Consider the following 13,783-nt stretch of genomic DNA (forward strand, 5'->3'; position numbering starts at 1 on the left):
TACTGTCATTCTGTGGGAGAGAAGTCTTTGATTTTGTTTATTTTATATCTGTCCATTTCCCTGATTTCACCAATTTTATTTTTTTCCTGGGAAAAGGTGTTTTTCTTTTAGAAAACTTAGATTTCTTCCAAACAATTTCTTTTTTTAAAGCAGTGGTTTTTCACATTTGAGAATGTGACAAATCTATAGGAGTCTCTCAGCAGGAAAATATACTGTTTTCCTCATTATGCAACCATACTTATTGTCATGAAGAATAGGACACTTTACAATGTGCTGATTAAAGTGTATATCTATGGAGAAAATTAATCTTAATGGAATGTTTCCTTGTAGATCTACTGTGTATTCTTTTGAACTGAAGAATAAATAACAAAAATACCTTTAAAAAAATAGTTTAGCATCAGTCTACAGAGGCAGAAAGAAATTAGTGGTCTCCTAGGGCTGGGAATGGATACGAGGAATAAGTAGGTGATAGCTTAAGGGGCAGGGTTTCTCTTTGAGATGAAGAAAATGTTCTAAAACTGACTGTGGTTATGTTTGCACATGTCTGCAAAAATATTTAAAAAACTAAAAACTGTTGAATTACATACTTTAAATGGGTGAGTAGTATGGTATGGGAATTGTATTTCAACAGAACCGTTAAAATAGAACTCAGCATCACGTACATTTACTGACTGAACCATTTTTATCCATTATGAGACAAAGTAGTTGATGCCACAGATACCAATTCTATTTTATGACACTATTTATTGTGTTACGTTATCAGCAAGAAAGAAAAATAAGAACAACCTAAACATCAAAACAAATCTGAAAAGGAAACATTATATCTGAGTGGTTATTTTTTATAAAAAATCTGTATATTTTTCTAACTTTCTGTGTCACTAATTAAAACTTTTTATATTTTCTGATTGAATTATCAGTCATTGCATAAATTGGAAACATTTTGAAAGATATAATATTCTCAGTGCTGATTTCAAAACGTGATAAAAATCTTATGCAATCTTATACAATCCATCTAACTTAGAATTCAAATTTAGCAGTACCTGTATATTAAAAGAATAATATTCTAATACAAAGAATTCATATCAGGAATGGTTTAATATTAGAAGATCTCTTAATATAATTGCTAGTATGACTGCCAATAGAATGATAAACAGATCATCTGATAATACTACAAAGGTATCTTTTTACTATTTAAAATTATGGAACAATATAATTTGTGTGGCCAAAACTCCTCATGTTTTGTAGCTATTAAATATTGGACATTTTTTCTTATTATGTGATGGGCAGACAAGAGTGTATACTGTAATAGTGGGGTTTTTTTGTGTGTGTGTGATTGATTGATTTTAACATCTTTATTGGAGTATAATTGCTTTACAATGGTATGTTAGTATCTGCTTTATAACAAAGTGAATCAGCTATACATATATATGGAATCTAAAAAAAAAAAAGGTTATGAAGAACCTAGGGGCAGGACAGGGATAAAGACACAGACGTAGAGAATGGACTTGAGGACACAGGGAGTGGGAAGGGTAAGCTGGGACGAAGTGAGAGAGTGGCATGGACATATATACGCTACCAAATGTAAAATAGATAGCTAGTGGGAAGCAGCCGCATAGCACAGGGAGATCAGCTCCATGCTTTGTAATAGTGGTTTTATACACACCCACATCCATACCCACCCCCCCACAGACACACATATTTTAGATTTCTTTGAGTCAAAGGGTGTACTAAGCATATATTGTCGTGCAGCTCTCTAACCAAATTGCTATTGAAATAACATGTAAGAAAAACTAAAAAGAGAAACACTGCAAAGTACCTCTGTAGGCCAGAAGTTTTGAAAAATTTCTTTGAATTTAGAAAACAGAAGGAATCAGAATAATGACTCCACCTGAGAAAAGAAAATATTGCATTAAATATGGTGTAGAGGGTATTGTCAAAGTAGGAAACATTGTTCCAAATGGAATCTAGGAACACTCTAAATTCAGTCAGCAAATGTTATGAGCAGGAATGAGGCTGCGAGAAATCTTAAGGGAAATTATTTAGAGGTCTACCTTCTAAAAATCTTGGCTAGACAGCAGGTTACCCAATTCCTTTGGCCAACCTTACCATCAACATAAAGAGATGATAACATGATTAGTGAAGTTCTCTAGTACTACTTTTTGAGCAAGGTGATTCATCTGCCCCACCCACCTACAAAGAGCCTGTAGTCAGTTTTTGGAAAACAGACTTAAAAGCTGCAGAGGGTGAAACCCATACCGGTTATACATACTAGTCAATCTAGTCCTTCATTTCTAAACATAAACAAATGCCGAGTTGTAGAATATTTGAGGAAAACCAGTTACATCAAATAGAAGACAATAATAAACAAATTGCATAGCTATTCTTTAGCAAATACAAATAACTCATGGACTGGGAGATAAATTTATAAAGTAATAATTATTTCTCATTTTAGGAATATAGGAAGCTAGGTCATTCATAGCAGCTGTTCAGCTTGAAACAACTAAAAGTACTGCTTTATGTACTGCATATAAGATGTTGTTTAAATCTAGAGTGCTTAGTAAGGTTATTAAGGAATTACCAGGCCAAATCCAGGGGAGATTGAGAGTCCAGAGGTCCAGAAAGATAGACTTAAACACTTAAGCTGCATTTGCCTTGAGGTTACTTGTTAGTCCAGGCAATTTGTACTCAGATTTGATAGTCTCTGGGGCCTATCTGGGATGGAGAGTCTAATATGGTGCCCTCCCCCACATTAAACTGGAAAGAACTATTCTTTTCAGGTTAAGACTGAATCAGAAGTAAACAAAAAGCAGTCAAAATTCTTCCCTTAAAGAAATCTTCAGGTCTAGGGAGTTTTTTTCTTGAATTCCTATCTTACATAAACTCTTGGAGAATAGAAAAGAGGAAACACCGACTCATTTATGAGGTGTGTGTAATCTTGATAATGAAGCCAGATGAGGATAGTATAAGAACTCATAAACTCATAAATATACAGGCTTATTCATAAATATAGATCAGAAATCTTAAATAAAATATTAGAAAACAGAATTCAGCAGTTTACAAAAAGCATTAATATGTTGAGTTTATCATTGCAAATGCAAGCTTAGTTCAATATTACAAAGTCTATTAACATAATTTAATGAATTAATAGATTAGAGGACAAAAATTATGTAATCATTTCAATAGATACAGAACAGCATTTAATAAAACACACCATAAATTCATGGTAAGATCTCTTAGTAAATTGAAAACATAAGAGAATTTCTTTAAACTGATAAAAATCTATCCTCAAAAACCTATAATAAGTATCATATTTAATTACCATTACTCCTATTTTGTATTGTATTTGAAGTCGTGCTTACTGTTGTAAAGATAGAAACATAAATAAATTAAAAAATACAACTTTGAAAGGAAGAAACAAAATTGTCATTTTTGCTGATGATATATTTTTGTACATTGAAAATTCAAAGAATTTACAGAAAATTTATTACAATTAATGGAAAAGGTTAGCATGTTCCCTGATACAAAATCATTATGCAAAATCAACTGTCATTTTATAAACCAGGAGTAAAAGTTGAAAAGTTAAAATTTTTAAAAGATAAAATTGATACAATAGCATACATTAAAAGTAGTAGAAATATATCTAGCAAAATATGTTCAAGACCTCCATGGAGAAAATTCTAAAATGTTTTTGAGAGACGAAAAGGAATTAAAGAGGACCTAAATAAAATTGAAATAGCATGTTCATTGATTGGAAGAGTTATTATTGTAGATATCTGTTCTCTTAAAATTGATCTATAAATTTAATTCAGTGGCAGTCAAAATCTCAATAATCTTATTTTTGGGAGGATGAGTACCTTTGCAATCTGATTGTAACATATTGGAGTGTAATTGCTTTACAATGGTGTGTTAGTTTCTGCTTTATAACAAAGTGTATCAGTTATACATATACATATGTTCCCATATCTCTTCCCTCTTGCGTCTCCCTCCCTCACACCCTCTGCATCCCACCCCTCTAGGTGGTCACAAAGCACCGAGCTGATCTCCCTGTGCTATGCGGCTGCTTCCCACTAGCTATCTATTTTACGTTTCGTAGTGTATATACGTCCATGCCACTCTCTCACTTTGTCACAGCTTACCCTTCCCTCACCCCATATCCTCAAGTCCATTCTCTAGTAGGTCTGTGTCTTTATTCCTGTCTTACCCCTAGGTTCTTCAGGACATTTTTTTTTCCCTTAGATTCCATATATATGTGTTAGCATACAGTATTTGTCTTTCTCTTTATGACTTACTTCACTTTGTATGACAGACTCTAGGTCCATCCACCTCGCTACAAATAACTCAATTTCGTTTCTTTTTATGGTTGAGTAATATTCCATTGTATATATGTGCCACATCTTCTTTATGCGTTCATCCGATCATGAACACTTAGGTTGTTTCCATCTCCTGGCTATTGTAAATAGAGCTGCAATGAACATTTTGGTACGTGGCTCTTTTTGAATTATGGTCTTAAGCCAGTACAAAAGCCAGGAACAGCTAAGAGACTCCTTAAGACTGAGATAAGGTTGGTGGGTTTTCTCTGCTGGATATCAAGACTTAATTTAGAAATCTTATTAAATGAGTACCAGACACTCCGGTACTGTCATTGGATAAATAATGAAACAGAATATAGGGCCTCCAAAAAAGATCTTTGATATTTATAAAAGAGATAGTATTGCAGGTCAGTGGGTAGAGGACAGACATTTCAATGAATAGTACTGGGACAGTTGACTATCAGTATGGGGGAAATAATATACCAAAAAATGAGTTTCAGGTTGATAAAATATCAAAATGTAAAATGTAAGGCCATAAATCTTTCAGAAGATAGTATAAGAGAATATCTTTATGATTCAGGTTGGGGAAGGAATTCCTAACTAAAATACCAAAGGCACTAACCAGAAAGGAAAAGATTCATACATTAAACATTAAGCTGCGTTAAAGCTGTAAGAAAAAACAAAAAAATGAAAGATGTAGATAAAACAAGCTATATGATGAGAAATGATGTTTTCAACACAAAATCAGCAAAGAACTAACAAAAAATACAAAAATTTCACTATTCATCATGACAATAGAGACAGACAATAGAAAAAACAAGCAAAAGATTTAAACAGGTACTTCACTAAGGAAGGAATTCGCTTGGCTGAGAAACGTGAAAGATGCTCAACTTTATTGCATCATTGAAATGCAAATTAAAACCAAATGAGATAACATTATGTAAGAATTAATAACACAAATGTTGATAAGGATATGAAGTATTCAGAACCCCTTTGAAAAAAATTAGCATCATCTTTTAAAATTGAAGATCCTCATGAACCAGAAATACTTTTCCTAACTATATTCCCTTGAGAAGCTTGCCCTAATGCACCATAATACACATGCAAGAATATTCATTCCAGCATTGTTGAATTTTCAAAATTAGAAATGACTTAAATGTCCATTGGTAATAAAATGAACAATCTGGGTTAAACTCCTAACATGCAATATTATACAGCATGAAAATGCCCACACTATAGCTGTATACAGTAGCATGGATGAGTTTCACAAGTATAATGTTGAATTATAAAAGCAAGACAGAAATTTATACATACAGATTTTTTCCACTTACATCATATTGAGAAAGAAAATATTGAGTAAGACTGAGTATTTAGATGGTTACAAAGCAATGAAATTAAGAGAATGAACTGACAGGCATATGTGATAAAGGTCTGGTACTGAAAATATATAGAGAATTCTTAACACTCAACAGTAAGAAAAAAATTTAAAAACGGGCCCAATTAAAAAACAGGCAAAAATTCTGAACAGATACCTCACCAAAGAAGATATTCAAATGGCAGGAAAGCATACAAAAGATGCTCAACAACATATGTCCTCAGGGAATTACAAATTAAACAACAATGAGCTACCACCACACACCCATTAGTATGGCTAAAATACTGACAACACCAAATGCTGAAGAGAATGTGGAACAACAGGAACTCTCATTGTTGATGGGAATGGAAAATGGTACAGCCAGCTTAGAAGAGAGTTTGGCAGTTTCTACAAAATGAAACATACTCTTACTATATGATCCAGCAAGTACACTCTAGGTATTTGCCAAATTAGTTGAAAACTTATGTTAACACAGAAACCTGCCCACTCATGTTTATAACAGCTTATTCATAATAGCCAAAACCTGGAAGCAACCAAGATGTCCTTTAGCAGGTGAATGGATAAACTCTGGTACATTCTTATAATTGAATATTTATTCAGTGGCAAAAAAGAAATGGTCTATCAATCCACAAAAAGATGTGGAGGAAAGTTAAATGCATATTGCTAAGTAAAAGAACCCAATCTGAGAAGGGTATATACTCATATGATTCCAACTATATGACATTATGGAAGAGGCAAAATTATGGAGACAGTAAAAAGATCAGGGTTGCCAGGATTTGGGAGAGGGATGGAGGGATGAATAAGTGGAAGACAGGGAATTTTTAGAGCAGTGAAGCTATTCTCTACGATATTGTAATGGTGGAATATGTCATTATACATATGTTAAAACCCGTAGATTATATAACACAAAGAGTAACTCTAATGTAAACTATGGACTTCAGTTAATAACAGTGTGTCAGTGTTGGTTCATCAGCTGTACCAAATGTTACCGCACTAATGCAAGATGTTATAATAAGGGAATCTGTGCATGAATTTCTGTGTGAAGGGATATATGGGAACTCTGTACTTTCTGCTCAATTTATCTGTAAATACAAAACTGCTCTAAGAAATAAAGTTTATTAAGTTAAAAAGTACAAAGAAGCAAAAACATGAAGGAAAGACATGGAAATGATTATCATAAATGTCATGATAATGTTTTCCTGAATGGAGAGGAAAGAAGTTGTTTTGGAGCTTCTGGCATGCTGGTGCTATTTAGTTTTGTTTGCCTGGTGAAGTTGTACATATAGGTTTTATTTATTATTTTCTTTATGTATACTATATTCACAATTTTAAAAAACGTGGTAAGGAGGAAAAGGAAGGAAGCAAGCCACAGAAGGATAGAAATCAAAGATAAACATTGCTTTCTTGGAAATTTATGACTACCATAATAGAGAAATTTAATTCAAAGATTAAATAGATAAAACGGCATATCATTCTGTGATCAAGAAGACAAAATCAAATATATATCCCCAAACATAGAGTGAAGACACAAAGAGATGGAAAATATGAATGGAAAGTTAAGGAACATGGATAATTGATGTAGATTTTTGGTTGTATCTAATAGGGATTTAGAAAGAAAGAACAGTCACAAAGCAGGGGACTTAAATAATTAAATAAAAGAGGGAAATTTCCCTGCATTAAAGAAAGAGTAGATTATTACAGTTGAAAGGATGCATTTTTTTGGTCAGGCAGGGTAAATTAGGGCAGACAGTTTTCTCGCATCTGAAATTGTGTATTTTAGTTTGAGTGCTGCAAAAGAAAGGCATTTCCAAACACATGAGGGTTCAAAGTTTACTTTTCACCCATCCTGTCTTACTGATGTTTTACCAAAGATGAAAAAGAAATTCTAAATGCAAGATGGGATGGGAGTAAATAAGTGGGTGCAAAAATGAGAGTAAAACTCATAGATAAATCTAAATAACTGATTGTTTGATTATTTGTAAAGTTTATGCTATTAAGAATCCCTAAAAGAGGAGAAGCTTAAGTTTAAAACATTTTTTAGATGAAAACCCCAGATTATTTCAAATAAACAGTGGGCAGAAAGTATATAACATTAATAACCAGTATAAGATAATCTGAAAACACTGATCCAATGAAAAACAGGAAAGGAAACAAAAAAGAAAGAAGAAATCATTGAAAGTAGAAAACTTAAAATAAGATGGCTAGAATAGGTCCAAATATGTAAGTATTCATGAGAAATGCCAGAGTTGGAAAGTATTATAGTTTGGTTACTAAGAGAGATTCATACATTAAGATTACACAGAAAGATTGAAAATAAAGAATGGGGAGCAAAAAGGGCAATATTCTTCAAGAAAATTGGATTGAAGTTAAAGACCATTAAATGGGAGAAGAGAGGAACATTTGTTTTGATATTATTTTTAACCCACCAAAAAGACAATAACCCATTTACTGGGGACAAGCAAGCATCAGTATGTATATAAACAAAAACTGTTAAGTAGTAGGAAGAGAAACCAAGGGACCACACCATTGTGGGAGAATTTAACACTCCTTCAGGAACTGAGCAATTAAGTAGAGGGCAAGTAATCAAACTATAATTAAGAGAATTTGACTATCAAAGTCACTGAAAAATAGTGCCATATGCATCTTTGTAGCTTGTCCACAGAAGATATCTTCCATGTCATTTCAGTTTTCAAATTTGTTGGTAAGAGATTATACATAGACTTTATTTGTAATTTGTATTTTCCTCTGTATTTATGTTTGTTTTTGTATTCTTTGTATTGTTTTGTTTTCTCTTTGTTGTTTAATTGGACTTAACTGTGATTTGTCTATTTTATTGATTTTATGTTTAACTTGAGCTTTTGGTTTCATTGATCAAATCTTTCATGTCTTCTCTATGTCATTAATGTCTGCTTTTTATTTTATCAGTTTTGTTCTCTCATTTATGGTTTATTTTGGCTTTTTTGGCCTAGCTTCATGAGTTGAGTGCTTAGTTTGTTTATTTTAAATCTTTTATGTTTTCTAATGTTCACATTTAAGATGTAATTTGTTTTTAAAATGGTGTTAGCTGCATTCCATAGGTTTTGATTTGAACTATTTCATTGCTGTTCATTTTTAAATAATCTGCAATATCAATTTTGATTTCTTCTTTAACCAAACAGTTATTTAGAAGTGTGTTTTTAAATTTCCAAGTGTTAAAAATGTAGATCATGGATTATTGGAGTCTTTACTCACTCTTCCCTGGCTGAATCTGGTGTTACTTTAAACCAGGAAGGTTTTCCAGAGAGCCTTTACCAGGTGCAGCATTAAGCAGTTGAGTAAATTAAAATTTACTTTTATTTTTAATAAAGGTGGTTTTCCTCATTGTCTTTTATTTCCTTTAGTCTTACTGCTCTGATCCAAACCTCGTGTTAGATTTGAAGAACCTCATTGTGCTTTTTGCTGACACACTTCAGGTTTGTGGTTTATGTTTACACAGACTTATCTAGATGAGTGTTTCATCATCTCTAAATCTTTTCATTGTCTATCTAAGCTTGAGTAAGTAACTTTTAGTTTTTAGTTGTGTTTCTTCTTTTCCTAGAGCTAGAACTTTTTATCTCTTTGTAGCATTTCCTGCTCATCACCTTGACCGTTTATGTTCTCATAAATTGTTCTCATCCCCCTTTTTTTCTCAAGGCAAATCAATTAATTGAACTCACTACCTTAGTTCTTCAAAATGTCCTTAATTCAGATCTAATGTCTAAGTGATTTTGGAGTTTCATAACTACTGTTTTAAATAATGAACCACATATTATATTCAATAGAATAGCATTAGAAGTGGGTGAGATTGGTAGCATTCTCATTTTCTCTCCCTATTCCTGAAGGTTGCTAAGATTTACAGAAGGAGTTGTAGGGAAAACTTAGCTGACATTTATACCCAGTATATATTAATTTTAATGTTCATCTTTTAATTTTTTTCTGACTGGCTTATATTGGTATATATCTTTTAATTCTTAAGAATGAACACTAGATATTAGGTGGGAATGAAAGATTTTTCTTATCATGGTTTTATTTAAATTGTTGGCCAAAGAACAAAAACATCTTTCAGTGCCTAATCTCTCATGTTGCTTAAAAAAATCACCTTATGAAATGAAGCTATTTTCTTATTTTGTTTCAGGTGTATGGTTTTCCTGTAAATCAGCTTTTTGACATGCTGTTAGAAATCAGAGATCAATATAGTGAAACTTTGCTAAAGAAGTGGTCAGGTATTTTCAGGTGAGAAATTGTCTCTAGTTGTGTGTGTGTGCGCACGCACGTGTGTGCATGCATGTGTGTACACACGTCTTTATACATAAGGTTTTTCAGATGTAATAAGCAATAAGTATATGTGGCTTATTTTTTCTAGCTCTGATCCCAGTTATGATTAAGAATTCAAATAAGGTGTAGTGGTGTCCCAAATAAAGTTCCTGAGATATCCAGTCTCAGTATATTAGTACCTACTATGTGAGGAGTCCCCAGATCCCATTTTGGCTTTTTTGTTTTCTTGAATGAATGTCATATACCTTGGTTCATACCAACCAGATCACCTTGTGTCTTCTTAATCTGTTTTTTGATTTTCTCTTTGAGGATCATGCCCAGTCTATGTCTCACTTGTAAGGTAGTGGCTTTTGAGCCCTTTCAAGTAATTTAGTTTTTTTGGAACTTTTTTGAAGACTCACTCATGTGATTCCTCATCATCTTTATTCTCTTATACCCAGAGAAGAGATTTATTACAATCCAGTATTTGAAGCATATTATTTAAATAGTTACTGCAGCATGCATACAACAATAAGAAAATTATTGTATTACACCTCCACTTACAAATGTTTCCTTGCACTGTTTTCCTGGCACACAACTCATGTCAGCTCACTTGTTTCTTCTCCTTTTGCACCTTTACTCCTTAAAGTGATCTTTCTGCTTACTGTAAGACCTCTTCCCCAGATCAGCTTTCCCTACTTTCAGGTTCGTATAGCTTTAAGATATTACATTGTCCCTTTAATCTTACTCTTCACATTTTATGAACATGTCTCTGATAATCGTGTAGTGCAACTCATTTATATATTAATATAAGCATTTGTGTTTCTAAAAGCCCAGTTTATTAATGATACAGTTTTATTTAGAGGAGGATTATCTCTTGAAAATTAGTAACATGATATATCCATGGTTTTAAGAGCATCTGATCTGATGCCTTCAGTAAATTTCTTTTTTGATTTTGGTAGTATGCTCTCTGCTTTTAGAGAACCCCCAGTCCAGTTAAGGAGGCGAAAGCTATGGATGAAGAAAAAGTCATTCTTAATGTAGAGCAGTAGATGAAGTAAATGAACATAATTTGGATTTATTATAGAACTTGCTTCTCCTCATCTGCCAGTTTTGAAAGTTAGATCTAGTACAGAATTAAAGAACATAATCAAAAATGTCTTATTTTTTAATAAAAGCAAATAAAACCTCTTTGCCTTCTCCAGAGCTCACATTCTTTTATTATTTACTTCTCACTTGCCTTAAGGCTTCAACATGTTGCCTTAAAATTTTCTGTCTGACCTGTAAATCTCAAATACTATGAGGTCATGTTTATAATTGTGTTCCATTTGTTTTAGAATGTAATATTCCTTTTTTTTTTTTTTTTAAAGATGTCCTTTCCTGAGACCAAATAGCTGTATTATAAAAGGAATAGATTAGGGACTGGGAAATATTTATTTTGGGTTGAGGTGGATATACAACTCTTGGAGCTCATCTGAAAATTATTTGTGATCACTGTAGTGATCAACTAACCCTTCTTTCCTTTTTACCTCCTCCCTTCCTTTCTTCTTTTATTTTCTTTATAGAAACATACTTGATTCTGACAACTACAGTCCTATACCAGTAACAAGTGAAGAGATATATAAAAAGGTGGTAGGACAATTCCCATTCCAAGATACAGAGCTGGAAAAGGTAAGGAACACTTTAAAATAAATTTCTCTGATTTGGCATCCCCTTAAAACTTTCTTTGTATCAGTCTCATTAAAGGCATAACTTCTAACTCAATGGGTTAGAAATCTAAAACACCTTCAAAGGATGATTTTTGGGCTTAGAAGGGCTTAGAAGAGCAGAAGTTCCTGTTTGGGGAATCAGTAAATGGCTTTGGGGTATTGTCAACTCTGAAGTGTTTGGGGGATTTCTGGAAGTGTTCCATTTTGGCTTACACTTTCAAATACTTTCTTTTATTATACTTTTAGGACATTTTATCCCCAAAACATACAGTAGAATTTACCATACTATATAACTGTATTGGTTTTGACAATGCATTGAGTCATGTATGTGCTACTACAATGATGATACAGAACAGTTCCATGATTCCAAAAAATTCCCTCATGCTACACCTTCTTAATCAGTTCCTCCTCTAACCCCCAGCCTTTGCCAACCACCAGTCTTGTTGCTATCCATCACTTTTGCCTTTTCTAGAATGCCTTATAAATGGGATCATATAGTATGTAACCTTTTGAGACTGGCTTCTTTCACTGAACATAATGCTTTTGAGATTCATCTAAGTTGTTGCATGTATCAGTAACTCATTACTTTTTATTGCTGAAAATGTATCACAATTTATTTATCAGGTTTTGGAGGACATTTGAATTATTGTTTATTTAATTTAATCTTATTCTTTTTAGTATCAGAAAACTTTCACAAATATATTTCTTTTAGTTTGAGATTGTTAAGCAGGCAGTTCACAGTGTGGAAGAAAATTTCCTTTGCATTTTAATTAATTTATAGGTATTTTCAATGTATGTTGGTTTGTGACTTGGCTTTCATTAATTCTTGCTTTTACAGCAACCATTTCCAAAAAAGTTTCCATTCTCTGAATTTGTGCCAAAAGTTTACAACCAAATTAAAGAATTTATCTACGCCTGTCTGAAGTTTTCAGAAGATCTTCATCTAAGGTATAGTATGAAACAATGGAAATACAACAGATAGTGAGATTATGGCTCCATATACATAAATATTCTGGAATACTTTTGATGTTCCCTTAGCTCTTATTTTGAAAATCTTAATATTAACCCTTTACAGTGTGGCACTGCTATATGTATATGGTCATGGTGAAAGGGAAAGTTGGAAACTCTTGAATAATTTCTTTTTGTTTATATTATTTACTTTATTCTCTGCTATTTTCTTTACAGATTTGCATTTCAACACTATCTAGTGAGAATTCACTAGAAAAGAATAGTATAATATACTATTTTTTACATTCTATTTGATGAAAATTTAAGGCCTGTAGGGGAGTAGCATGTAAAATTCTTTGGAAATACCATTCTTTCCAAATATTCTCTGGACTTGTTAAAGGAATTCTTATCTCCTTTAAGTTTAATTATTTCACTAACGTATATTGAGCCTGTTTATATACCAGAAGCATCCTGCTTTTTGGGGATGCAGGATTAACAGACAGTTTTTTGCCCTTAGATATCATCAGTATTTACTGAGGATAATAGACATGAAAATAGACAGTTAAAATATACCCTGGTGAGTGTTGTAATATGTATAGTGTGCTTGCAAAACACTGAGAAGAACACTTAATTCATCTTAAAGAATTTGAAGGAGAATGATTGGCTTTTTAAAGGAGCCTCCTCCTCTCAGTGAGTATCACCGTTCGCCCATATTGGAAATCCGAGAATCATTTTCAACTCCTATTTTCTATTAATAACTATTTTTCTTAAAAATAAAGTTTCAGATATTGGTCTAAATTTTTATAAACCCTTCATGAATATGTTATTACATCTATAAAGCTCAAAGTAGTACTTATCTATGAGGTACTAGGGAGCATACTCCACTGTTACAGAGGAGGAATGTGAGGGAAGGAGAGATTAAGTAACTTCATGAAGGTCACACAGGGAGTAAGTATTCAAGCCAGGATTCAAATCCAATCAGCATCAGCATCAACAAAATAATTACTACCATGTTTATAAACCTTATTCTTTGGCAATCATATTGTGAAGTATTTTACATGCATTATCTCAGGAATTTATAATATTTCTTTGAGGTAAGCACTAATTATTACCATTTAACAAATGAGGGCAGTACTCATTTGTAAATGAGCCTCTCTAAATCTAATTGA

General features: G+C 32.6%; 1 protein-coding gene across 9 annotated transcripts in view; it reads left to right on the plus strand.

The window, feature by feature from the left end:
• The window catches only part of EXOC6B (exocyst complex component 6B), a 717,212-nt gene that overhangs the window by 359,451 nt on the left and 343,978 nt on the right, over window positions 1-13,783 (plus strand). For all 9 annotated transcript variants that reach the window (XR_013830987.1, XR_013830988.1, XM_079940498.1 and 6 more), the window contains 4 exons: window positions 9,066-9,137; window positions 9,839-9,936; window positions 11,523-11,628; window positions 12,505-12,614. Coding sequence is in view for 7 of the 9 variants with exons in the window: in XM_079940498.1 (XP_079796624.1) it covers window positions 9,066-9,137; window positions 9,839-9,936; window positions 11,523-11,628; window positions 12,505-12,614 (386 nt within the window). In the remaining 2 variants the exon portion in view is untranslated. The remainder of the gene's footprint in view (window positions 1-9,065; window positions 9,138-9,838; window positions 9,937-11,522; window positions 11,629-12,504; window positions 12,615-13,783) is intronic.

Source organism: Stenella coeruleoalba (assembly GCF_951394435.1).
Source record: "Stenella coeruleoalba genome assembly, chromosome: 13".
NCBI classification, from domain to species: domain Eukaryota; kingdom Metazoa; phylum Chordata; class Mammalia; order Artiodactyla; family Delphinidae; genus Stenella; species Stenella coeruleoalba.